The 12492-nt window shown below is 39.5% G+C and overlaps 1 protein-coding gene across 3 annotated transcripts in view; it reads right to left on the bottom strand.

Moving 5' to 3' along the window:
- The window catches only part of CHUK (component of inhibitor of nuclear factor kappa B kinase complex), a 44641-nt gene that overhangs the window by 28980 nt on the left and 3169 nt on the right, over positions 1 to 12492 (bottom strand). For all 3 annotated transcript variants that reach the window (XR_004431165.1, XM_033185835.1, XM_033185846.1), the window contains exons 2-9: positions 11637 to 11731; positions 8316 to 8430; positions 7559 to 7628; positions 5401 to 5489; positions 4042 to 4131; positions 3780 to 3904; positions 3488 to 3595; positions 2764 to 2899 (exon numbers count right to left, since the gene is read on the bottom strand). Coding sequence is in view for 2 of the 3 variants with exons in the window: in XM_033185835.1 (XP_033041726.1) it covers positions 2764 to 2899; positions 3488 to 3595; positions 3780 to 3904; positions 4042 to 4131; positions 5401 to 5489; positions 7559 to 7628; positions 8316 to 8430; positions 11637 to 11731 (828 nt within the window). In the remaining variant the exon portion in view is untranslated. The remainder of the gene's footprint in view (positions 1 to 2763; positions 2900 to 3487; positions 3596 to 3779; positions 3905 to 4041; positions 4132 to 5400; positions 5490 to 7558; positions 7629 to 8315; positions 8431 to 11636; positions 11732 to 12492) is intronic.

The raw sequence follows: 12492 nt of genomic DNA, 5'->3' as shown, positions 1-12492 counted from the left end.
TTGGCCGGGCACGGTGGCTCAAGCCTGTAATCCCAGCACTTTGGGAGGCCGAGACGGGCGGATCACGAGGTCAGGAGATCGAGACCATCCTGGCTAACACGGTGAAACCCCGTCTCTACTAAAAAAAAAAAAAAACACAAAAACTAGCCGGGCGAGGCAGCGGGCGCCTGTAGTCCCAGCTACTCGGGAGGCTGAGGCAGGAGAATGGCGTGAACCCGGGAGGCGGAGCTTGCAGTGAGCTGAGATCCGGCCACTGCACTCCAGTCCGGGCGACAGAGCGAGACTCCGTCTCAAAAAAAAAAAAAAGAAAAAAATAATTAAATGTTGCTGTTTCACCATTATTTTTAGTGGTAGGTTCAGTACACTTTTTCCAACTCTTCTACGTATCTAAAGATTTTCATAATAAACAGTTGGAAAGTATGCATACAATCAGACTTGCTAAGCTGTTTTTCCAAAAGGGAAATAGTAACTGTTTTGTTGCTTCCTTTTTTAAGTGAAAATCAAACAGACATCATTCCTTTCTTGTACAATATATATAAACATTTTAGGAAAATGTCCTACAGTAACACCAAGCTGTTTTGTAGTTCATACTTCTGTACTTTTGCTCATGATGCTCTGCTGCCTATAAATCTATCCCACCCCCACCCTTTCCCTAAAAAATCTCATTCTTCAAAATTCAGTCCTATTATCATGTCTAACAAGCATCCTTGAAGCTTCTTGAACTACTATAACAAGTACCTTATATATACCTTACTCTGTATAACCTCATAATAATATTGATGCTTTGAGGAAGATATTACTGTCCTTGAGATAGACAAAAAACATTTGCTCAGGTTCACAGATAAATAAATAGTGGTGCTGCAAACTGAATTTAAGTCTGTAAACTACAAACTCCATAATGTGGAATCTTTCCCCATGCCCTATAACAAGAGGCTCACACATGCCCTTCAAAGCAGAAATGATGCTATAATTCCTATGACAAGTATGTAACAAATAAGAGATGTGATTCATTCACAACCGAAATGTTTCAGAGGCAACACAGAACTAAAGCCCTGCTTTCCTAACGCACTGAGGGATAATTTATTCTTTGGCACAGTAGAAGGAAACCAAATCAAGAAGAAGCTAGGTATCTTTTCAGTGTTAGCCAAGAATGACATCCACATGGCCTCAAGTTTCTATTTAATAAAGTATGCCAAGATCGGGCACAGTGGCTCACATCTGTAATCCCAGCACTTTGGGAAGTCAACATAGGAGGATCACTTGAGGCCAGGAGTTCAAAACCAGCCTGGACAACATGGCGAGACCCCATTTCTACCAAAAATTTAAAAATTAGGCAGGAGAGCTGGCGCACATCTGCAGTCCCATTTACTCTGGAGGCTGAGGCAGGAGGATCACGTGAGCTCAGGAGTTCCAGACTAAAGTGAACTATCTCGCCATGTACTCCAACATAAAATGATTATAATTTCTCATTTCAATTTTAGAAACCTGTATACTATAAACTATCAATAAAAATGTAAAGACTATTGATGAGAGTTGTTTCTGGGTACACTGCCCAACAGAACTATCTATAGCTCTCATTCATATCAATAAATACTTTACTAAGAACCTGATACATGCCCTGCTCTGTACTGAATGCCATGGTTAGGATGGGTAGGGTGGGTGATTGTTAATAAAAGTAGTAAAACAATCCCAACATTGAAGAAGAAAACAATCTATATGAAGATGCATGAATGGAAGATAAGAAATAGAGAATATAGCCTTTAAATGACAAATTGTGTGGCAGAGACCATTTAAAGAAAAGTTCTTGAAGACATGCCAGTGTAGGTGAGGAGATACACAGAAATGGATATCATACTAGGCAGAAGGATAGCATCTGTCAAAGCATAAAGGTAGATAATGGGTTTGAGGTATAAGGAGCAGTGACAAGCTGGTCTTGTATGAGGTAAAGGTTAAAAGAGGCAGGTACAAGGCAAAACTTGGTTAGGGAAAGCCCCCCCAAAAAGCCAAGCAGATCAGTTTACACTTGACTTGTTTAAAAAAAGAACTATGTTAGTTTCTTGGGCAGAAGAATAAAAAAGCATTTTCAGAAGATGAGATAGGTAGTACATATTGAATTAACTATAGGTTAGGGAGTAAGTGCAGAGCCATGAAAGGCAGATAGGAACCTTCCTTACCAAATCAAATCCAGTATGACTAGACATAAATGAATGAGGATAATGGCAACAACATGGGAAAAGGTAAATTAAAAAGCTGCTTCAAAGGAGTAATCAACAAAGACCACAGAGAAGCAAACTGAGACAGCTTGCTAAATAAATTTTTTTTAAAAATCAGCTCTAAGAATATAATTTTCTTTGTTCAAATAAGCGTCAGGGCTGGACGCAGTGGCTCACGCCTGTAATCCCACTTTGGAAGGCCAAGGCGGGCGGATCACCTGAGGTCAGGAGTTCAAGACCAGCCTGGACAACGTGGTGAAACCCTATCTCTACTAAATATACAAAAATTAGCAGGGTGTGGTGGCATGCACCTGTAGTCCCAGCTACTTGGGAGGCTGAGGCAAAAGAATTGCTTGAACCTGGGAGGTGAAGGTTGCAGTGGGCTTAAAACGTGCCACCACACTCCAGCCTAGGTGACAGAGCGAGACCCTGTCTCAAAATAAATAAGTAAGCAACAGGAAAAGATTATTAAACTACATTTATGCTAATTTTCCAAATAAACTTGTTAATTTCAATGCTGGTCTTATGCAGTAGACCCATTAAGACTAACCTTCAAATTCAAAATGTGATCCATTAGTACAAAACATCTCGGCTGCTTCAAAGTAAGGTCAACAGGTCCTCCTCTCTGCTGAGGGTCCCAACTCAACATCAACTGTAGCCAGTTTTCCATGGGTTCTACTATTAAACTAGAAAACATACAAAATAGGGTGAAAAGCAAATCATTATGTTCCAATTTCCCTTTATACTATTAGAAAGGTAATTTTGTAGGTTGTCCACTTTCTTTCCCACATCACTTGTCTATACCATTTCATAACTTACTTTCAAATTCATGAAATGACAGGGAACAAACTTTTTTCCACCAAAAACTACTCAAAACTCCACGTTAGTTACTGACAATTCCAACGGATGAGTCCAAATCCATTCTGCAAAGAACCCATTTCCTTCATTATCCTAAGAACCTTCTTAGGACCTATGTCAATCAGTCAAATGGCAGTTCTTGTTTCCACTAGATCTGTGCTGTCCGATATGGTAGCCACTAGTCAGTCCCAAATGGCTATTTACATTTAGTATTTATTCAAAATTCAGTTACCTAGCCAAACTAGCTACCTGTCAAGTAGTCAATAGCCTCATGTGGCGAACAGAGATATAGAAAGTTTCTACATCATCACAGAAAATGCTACTGGATAATGCAACTTGAAACAGAAAACTACTCTACTGTTCCTTTACAACCCCGGAGAAACTGAGGCAAACTTCCTTAACTAAAATATACTTACCTACAAAGGCTATTTGGTTGAGGTAAATGGCTACTAAACCGAACTTCTCCTGACATCTCTTCACATGCAAATATACACTTTGGATCCTTCTTCTTAATCTTCTCATGCCTATAAAATCAAAAGCTACCTCAGCTGACAAAGTGATTCTCACAAATACTCTTAAGATTTCTTGCCATTTAATTATATTCAATTGTATATTTCAAAGGCAATTAAAGAAAGAAAAAAAAAAAGTAGACAAATGAAAATATTTCCATTCCCATTAAGCGTGCCCAAGTTCTCATCCATTTCTTACCAGGTAAATGGCTGCAGATGATGCAAAAAAGGCCTATATCCAGCAATACATTCAAATACCATGGTCCCAAAGCTCCAATAATCAACAGTGGCTGTGTAAGGCTTATTCTCAAAGAGCTCTGGGGCCTTCAAAAGAGAAAATGTTTTAAACACCAACACTGTATGGGAAAAACTACTTTATTTTTGAACTACTATATTCATAATCTTCAGAAATAAGAGAATCCTACACACACTTAAATTCAAAGAAACAATACAGGCCTCACCAGATACTGCAGTGTTCCCACAAAAGATGTACACAGACTTCCTTGATCAACATCTTTGGCATATCCCAGATCAATTATTTTATGTATTATCTGAAAAACAATAAGACAGATTAAGTATTAAATGGTAGAGAAATTTAAAAAGGAAAGACAACAATATCCTTATAAGGCTATAGAGAGGGTGCTGGTGAGGAGCTTGGGCTCTGTAATATCACAAAAATATTTCAAGTCTGAGTGCCACCACTTAACTAGGTGTGTGATCTACCAAGTTATTTAACCTCTCTCAGTAATCTAATTGATCTACCAAGTTATTTAACCTCTCTCAGTAATTAATTGGACGACTAACAGTCCCTACTTCACAGAATTGTTATTAGGATCCAATGAAATAATGAAAGTAAAGAAGGTAATACAGTGCTTGGTACATGGTAAAAATTAAATACAGGTGGGCTATTAATTTTTATTTTGCTATAATCAAAATAAGCTCGATCCATTAAACTGGAAAGTAAAGGCAAGGGTGACTTCCAAACTTGAAGAAGCATCATACCCCCTTAGAGTGGATTAAATGTGAGTAAATACTGAGATCTAACTTCAAGAATGTCCTGAAGTCTTTGGATTAAAAAAAAAAAAAAGCAGAGATATTTGGTGCCAAGCATACATGAAAGGCTCCTAAGAGAAGAAGCATCACTAAGGTTCCAACACCCCCACAAGACCAACAACTATCTTCCGCTAACTGAAGAGACAGCACACACAACTCAACACAAGGTGCAGACTCTTGGCTTTTAAGTCTTTACTGGAATGAAATTTGGATGCTGGAAACAAGAAAACTGCTTAAAAATTACTAATTAAATGAACATTTTAAGAGTCAACTCACAATTTCTGGTTCTTCTCCAGATAACTCATTTAAATTGGGGGAAGGAAAATAAGTTTTAAAGATCTATACACTTTCTTTTTTTCCTTAAAGTGAACCCAGGATGTGTGTGTATGTGTTTTGGATGTGCTTCATAAGAATAAAATAGTAAGTGTTAACATATTATGTATTCACTGCCAGTATCTTTGCTAGATACTATGCTGGAAAAACAGACATGTACAAGACAGGTGAAGTCTAGGAGCTGGGTTAAGTATGAAAAATGAAAAAAAAGAAAAAGAAAAACAAGACAGGTGTAGTTCCTTCTTTAATGGAACCACTGTTTAGCAGAAGGGACAAAAAACTAAACACAAAACTACAGTTCAGTGTGGTAAGGTCTGAAATGGAAAAAGTAAGAGTGTTACGGGCATACAGCAAAGACACCAAAGCTCAAGGACTAACTATATCAGACAGACTATATTCAATAGGCATGAAACATTATTTCAGGTTTCACCTACCTTTCCACCAACGTCCTGAAGAACTATGTTTTCAGGTTTTAGATCTCGATGTATAATTTTGTTTTCATGCAAATATCGAATCCCAGACCCTAAATAAAGTTTAAAATACACTTTGAAGTAACAGAAAGCATTGAGTTAAAAGAAAAATTCACCTCACATTTTGTACAAATCTGCTCTGATGCTCAAGTTTATATGGATCATCGTAACTACACAACTAATATTACAGTAGTTCAGGTTTTCTTCACAGAAAAACGTAACATTAAACAAATACTACAAAATTATACTGTATGTTCATTTAACTCATTAGAATTAACATTAAATAGAAATGCAACAAGCAATTGGGAAAATCCCTGTAACTCTAATAAGCCCCCTTCTCCCACCTAAATCAACCATTTAAACTGGACTTTAGCTCTCATGACCTTGGAAAAGAGGCAAAACCAAAATCTACGCAGAAACAAATTTTTGGTTTTTGAGGTTCCTCCAAAAGGTTAGGTACTAGTTATTTTAGGAATTTTTCTGGAGTCATTCTGATTAAGCAGAGATTTTTCACCCCAAGAGTTGACTTGGCCGGGCGCAGTGGCTCACGCTTGTAATCCCAGCACTTTGGGAGGCCGAGGCGGGCGGATCATAAGGTCAGAAGTTTGAGACTAGCCAGGCCAACACAGTGAAACCAGGTCTCTATTAAAAATACAAAAATTAGCCAGGCATGGTGGCGGGCGCCTGTAATCCCAGCTACTCAGGAGGCTGAGGCAGAAGAATCACTTGAACCTGGGAGGCAGAGCTTGCAGTGAGCTGAGATCGTACCACTGCACTCCAGCCTGGGTGACAGGGCTAGACTCCATCTCAAAACAAACAAAAAAGAGTCGACTTGAGGACCCATCTCTCAAGGAGATGTAATTCCACTGTAAAAAAAATTACTATGTCAATGGTGTAGGGGGAGTGAAATTGAGTAAGGTCATTTCACATGATTTTTTTGTCAGCTATTGGAACACCTATTAGATAAAAAAAGGACTCCTAGCCAAAAATAAATAAAATATCCTAGTTTGTGTGTGTGTGTGTGTGTGTGTGTGTGTGTGTGTGTGTGTGAGAGAGAGAGACAAACTCTCACTCTGTTGCCCAAGCTGGAGCGCAGTGGCGCGACCTCGGCTCACTGCAACCTCCACCTCCTGGGTTCAAGCAATTCTCCTGCCTCAGCCTCCCGAGTAGCTGGGACTACAGGAATGTGGCATCGTGCCCAGCTAATTTTTCTATTTTTATTTTTATTTTTGTTTTTTTTTTTTTTTTTGAGACGGAGTCTTGCTCTGTCACCCAGGCTGGAGTGCAGTGGCCAGATCTCAGCTCACTGCAAGCTCCGCCTCCCGGGTTCACACCATTCTCCTGCCTCAGCCTCTCGAGTGGCTGGGACTACAGGCGCCGCCACCTCGCCCGGCTAGTTTTTTGTATTTTTAGTAGAGACGGGGTTTCACCGTGTTAGCCAGGATGGTCTCGATCTCCTGACCTCGTGATCCGCCCGTCTTGGCCTCCCAAAGTGCTGGGATTACAGGCTTGAGCCACCATGCCTGGCCTATTTTTATTTTTTTGAGACAGAGTCTCGCTCTGTCGCCCAGGCTGGAGTGCAGTGGCGTGATCTCGGCTCACTGCAAGCTCTGCCTCCTGGGTTCACGCCATTCTCCTGCCTCAGCCTCCCAAATAGCTGGGACTACAGGCACCCGCAATACACCCAGCTAATTTTTTGGATTTTTTAGTAGAGAGGGGTTTCACTGTGTTAGCCAGGATGGTGTTGATCTCCTGACCTTGTGATCCGCCTGCCTCGGCCTTCCAAAGTGCTGGGATTACAGGCCTTTTGTATTTTTAGTAGAGATGGAGTTTCACTATGTTGGCCAGGCTGGTCTTGGACTCCTGACCTCGTGATCCACCCACCTCAGCCTCCCAAAGTGCTGAGATTACAGGCGTGAGCCACCGCACCCAGTCAAAATATCCTAGTTTTAATTTAGCATCAACAGTAATAGATTTATATGATAACTTCTTATAGATGTTGAAATTCTATAGACTTTGTACAGTGTATCAACAATTCTCCTGAATTCCCAAAAAGGTACAGAATCTTTTATGGACCAAAGGGGAATTACATCACAATGGTATTTTAATACTGATTACATACCTATATCACTTAGTAAAGAAAGTATCTGGCTTTCTTTAAGTCCACAACAATTTTCTGGTTTGTTGAGCAGCTAAAAAAAGAAAGAAATCTAAAAATGTGTTCTGCAAATTGCTGGGCTGTAATAGTGACCACACATTAATTACTATACTCTAAGAGAATATTCAATGAGAAAATAAGTCATAATAAAATACAAGGGAATACAATTACCAAATCCATACTGAGGGCATGTAAATTTCATGATAAGGCTCATAAAAGTAAAAAGAAGCAAAAAGCACTTGAAACTGGAAAAGGCTGACAAATCTCAGGGATATATGTAAAAATGGTCATATGGGCACATTTAAAATTAGGTAGAAAAGAAAGATTGCAATACAGAAAACAACTTTTTACAAGCACCTTAACCACTGAAAATTTCATCTAATACCACTGCTATAGTCCCATCAAACAGCAACAACAAAAATGCATTTTCTAAATCAGGAGTCAACAAACATTTTCTGTAAGGAACCATATGGGAAATACTTTAGGTTTTGCAAGTCACATAGCCTCTGTTAAACTACTCAATTCTGCAGTCATAAGAAAGCAGCCATAGACAATGTGTAAAGAAATGAATGTGGCTTTGTTCCAAGAAAACTAGTTACAAAACAGGAAGCAGACCATAGTTTTTCCGATTCTTATTCTAGTTTATTATATTTAACATGATGATTCAAATAATGCTAAAGTTTGTGATTTACTATCTCTCATCTCAAAACATCCACACTACCTTTCGGAGATCTCCTCCAGAACAGTATTCCATTGCTAGAAGAGGCACATCATGAATCAAAATATTCAGTTCTTCAGGAACATCACAGGCCTTTACAACGTTGGCATGGTTCAACCTAATAAGAAAGAAAAACATTACAAAAAAAATTTATTTCCAATAAAAAGGGACTGGATTTGAAATGCTACTTAATTGAGGGTGGATGAACAGAGGGGGAAAGGTCGGTATTATTTATAATACTCTAATTTCTGATTTGTATAATTAAAAATTAGTAATTTTTTAAAAAAATACATAAAAATACCATCACTATTACTACTATTACATTTCTAAGTGCCAAGCAGTAAGCATTTTAAATATATTAACTCAATTACTTGTCACAATAATCCTAATATAGGTAGATTTATTAATACTTTCACCACACAGGAGAAAATTGAAGCACAAATTGGCTAAGTAACACAGTCAGTAGGTAGTCAAGTAAGGATTCAAATCTGGCGTTTTAGGCTGGATGCAGTTGCAACTGTAATCCCAACAATTCGGGAGGCTGAGGTGGGAGGATTGCTTGAGGCCAGGAGTTTGAGATCAGCATGGGTAACACTGAGACCTCATCTCTACAAAAAATTAAAAATTAGCCAGGTGTGGTGGCACATGCCTATAGTCCCAGCTACTCCAGTGGCTGAGATAGGAGGACTACTTGAGCCCAGGAGTTCAAGTCAAGCCTGGGTAACACAGCAAGACCACATCTCTTTAAAAAAAAAAAAAAGAAAAAAAAGAAAAAGAAACAAACATAATTTCCATGTACATGTAGGGCCTGATAATTTATATTGTTAAGCTTCCCTGGTGATTCAGCCACATAACCAAGTTTGAGAAGCAAAATGAAATTAAGCACAGATATATTAGAGTCAGAAAGCATTTATTTCAAATCCACACTTTACCAACCATGTGACTCTATATGCTTCAACTTCCTCACTTACAAAATAATACCTAAATATAAGATGGCTGTGAAAACTGGAAGAATGATTTGTAAAGCACTTAGCATACTACCTGTGGAAGTTTTAAAATATGTCTACTTCTCTTTTTAAAAGCTTAACTCTCCTCCCCTTGAATGTAGGCTGTACTTAGTGACTCACTGTAACAAACAGAATGTGGTGGAAAAGGATGGAGTCTCACTTCCGAGGAAAGATCATAAAAGATATGTCGGTTTTCATCTTGCTCGCTCATTCGCTGTCTCTGTCTCTCAGATCACTCACTCTTTCTGGGGAAGCTAGCTTCCATGTCATGAAGACATTCAAGCTTCCCCATGAAGAGGCCCACGCAGTGAAGAACTGATGCTTCTGGCCAACAGTCATATAAGTGAGCATGGAAGCAGATACTCCAGTGCCAGTTAAGCCTTTGGATTACTGCAGCTCCAACCAGTATCTTGAGATATCTCAGGAAAGACTCTAAGCTAGAATCACCCAGCTAAGCCACTCCTAAATTCCTAAGTCACAGAAACTATAAGATACTAAATGTTTGCTATTTTAAGCCACAAAATGTTGGGGTGATTTATTTATTTATTTATTTATTTTTGAGACAGAGTCGCCCAGGCTGGGGTGCAGTGGCATGATCTCAGTTCACTGCAACATCCGCCTCCCGGGTTCAAGCAATTCTCCTGCCTCAGCCTCCCAAGTAGCTGGGACTACATGCGCCCGCCACCACGCCCGTCTAATTTTTGTATTTTTAGTACAGATGGAGTTTTGCCATGTTGCCCAGGCTGGTCTCAAACTCCTGACCTCAGGTGATCCACCCACCTTGGCCTCCCAAAGTGCTGGGATTATAGGTGTGAGTCACCATACCCTAACTGACTTTCGTTAACTGAAATGAAATACTTTTTTGACTGTAGTAAAATACACATAGCATAAAATTGACCACCTTAACCATTTTTAAGTGTATGGTTTAGTAGCTTCAGATGCTTTCCTTTTTTTTCAGACAGGGTCTTGCTCTTGTCACCCAGGCTGGAGTACAGTGGTATGATCTCAGCTCACTGTAGCCTCGACCTCCTGGGCTCAAGCAATCTTCCCACCTCAGCCTCCCGAGTAACTGGGACTACAGGCATGTACCACCACACCCGGCTAATTTTTGTATTTTTTGTAGAGATGGGGTTTTGCCAGGTTGCCCAGGCAGGTCTCAAACTCCTGAGCTCAAGCAATCCACCCGCCTCAGCCTCCCAAAGTGATCGAATTACAGTGTGAGCCAACGTGCCCAGCCTGGCATCAAATACTTTCACATTGTTTTGCTACTATCACTATACTGCACAAAACTGTTGAATTCTGCAAAGCTGAAACTCCGCACCTATTAAAAATTATTCTCTATTTGCTGGTCCCTTCACTGTCTGGCAAACACCATTCTACTTTCTTTCACTGTGAGTTTGACTAGACTAGGTACCACATATAAGTGGAATAAAACAGTATTTGTCTTTTTGTGACTGGCTTATTTCATTTAGCATAATCTCCACAAGATTCATCCATGCTGTGGCATGTGTCAGTTTCCTTCCTTTTTAAGGCTGCATGACATTCCATTTCATGAGTATACCACATGTTGTTTATACATGTCTCTGTTGGTAGATACTGGGTTGCTTTTACCTTTAGGCTATTGTGAAAAATAATGCTATGAATATGAGTGTACAAATTACTCTTGAAGTCCCTGCTTTCAATTCATTTTTGTATATACCCAGAAATGGAATTGCTAGATCATATGGTAATTCTATTTTTAATTTTTTAGGAATCACCATACTGTTTCCCATAACAGCTGTACAATTTTACATTCCTACCAACAGTGTGTAAGTGTCCTAGCTGATTTTAACTAAACCTTCTTTTTTTTTTTTTTTTGAGACGGAGTCTCGCTCTGCCACCCAGGCTGGAGTGAGGTGGCCGGATCTCAGCTCACTGCAAGCTCCGCCTCCTGGGTTTACCCCATTCTCCTGCCTCAGCCTCCCGAGTAGCTGGGACTACAGGCGCCCGCCACCTCGCCCAGCTAGTTTTTTGTATTTTTTAGTAGAGATGGGGTTTCACCATGTTAGCCAGGATGGTCTCGATCTCCTGACCTCGTGATCCGCCCGCCTCGGCCTCCCAAAGTGCTGGGATTACAGGCTTGAGCCACCGCGCCCGGCCTAACTAAACCTTCTTAATCCTAATGTGATGTTATTTGAAACATAATATATTTAATGAGAGAAAAAAATACATGTTCCCAAAAAGATCCTGAGAAGAGTGGATTCCTGGTCTCTTTCCCGATGATGACATCTGGTTGGGCTGTAGAACCAGGGGAATATAAGTCAAGGAGTACACTTACTTCTTCATAATCTGGATTTCGTGGCACCATCGTTCTCTGTTTTTGGTACTTAGCTCTAGGCGACAAGACTTAATTGCTATTTTGAGATCAAGTTCCTGCCAAAATAGAAAATCAACAGGAAAAAAAAAATTAGGTTCTTGTGCAGATTTATTTGCTACCAAAGAAATAACCTAAAACAAAACTTTTTAGCTTTACTAATTAAATATATTTATCCACAGCTCTCTTGAAGCAACGCTTTTTTAAAAAGATAAACCATGAGACTATTACACCAATGCTTTAAAACTGACCTTCAAACACACAACAGCACACAAGGGAAAAGTGACTGAAACTGATTTTACAACAGGTCTCTTTGGAACTCTCTCTCATGTGTAATGTCAGAAAAAAAAAGATCCTGTCTCCCCAGCAAATCTCATTCAGAGCTTAATCAAGACAACTAATATGGGCCCCAGCTCCCAGCATAACTAGAATGAAGAAGGTAATTCAGGGCTTCCTGGACTCCAAACAGCAAGAGAAAGTTTTAATATAACCAAGCCTAAAGCAAAAAATTCCAATCTTAATGTATGCATTTCAAATGACATGAAGGAAAAAAGTCCTACCAATGAGTGTACTTCTGTTTCCATATCTACACAATGAACCTAACATCTCTGGTCTGTGACTAGTAATTTAGCCAATTCTGACTGAAATTAAACCCATTCTGATGTACATTACAGGAAATAGCCAGATCCCATCATATTCTGGCAACGCTAATAATGCAGCTCAGAAACAGCAGCCAGGGCAAAACAGGCTACACTATGTTTCCGATATCACGAAGAGATTTCAAAAGAATTGCCAACATATGTAATCTCTGACACAAACC

The sequence above is a fragment of the Trachypithecus francoisi genome, unplaced genomic scaffold, assembly GCF_009764315.1.
Source record: "Trachypithecus francoisi isolate TF-2019V2 unplaced genomic scaffold, Tfra_2.0 Contig01579, whole genome shotgun sequence".
Taxonomy (NCBI): Eukaryota; Metazoa; Chordata; class Mammalia; order Primates; family Cercopithecidae; genus Trachypithecus; species Trachypithecus francoisi.
Note: the sequence above shows the minus strand (reverse complement) of the source record. Positions and strands in the feature narration are given on the sequence as shown.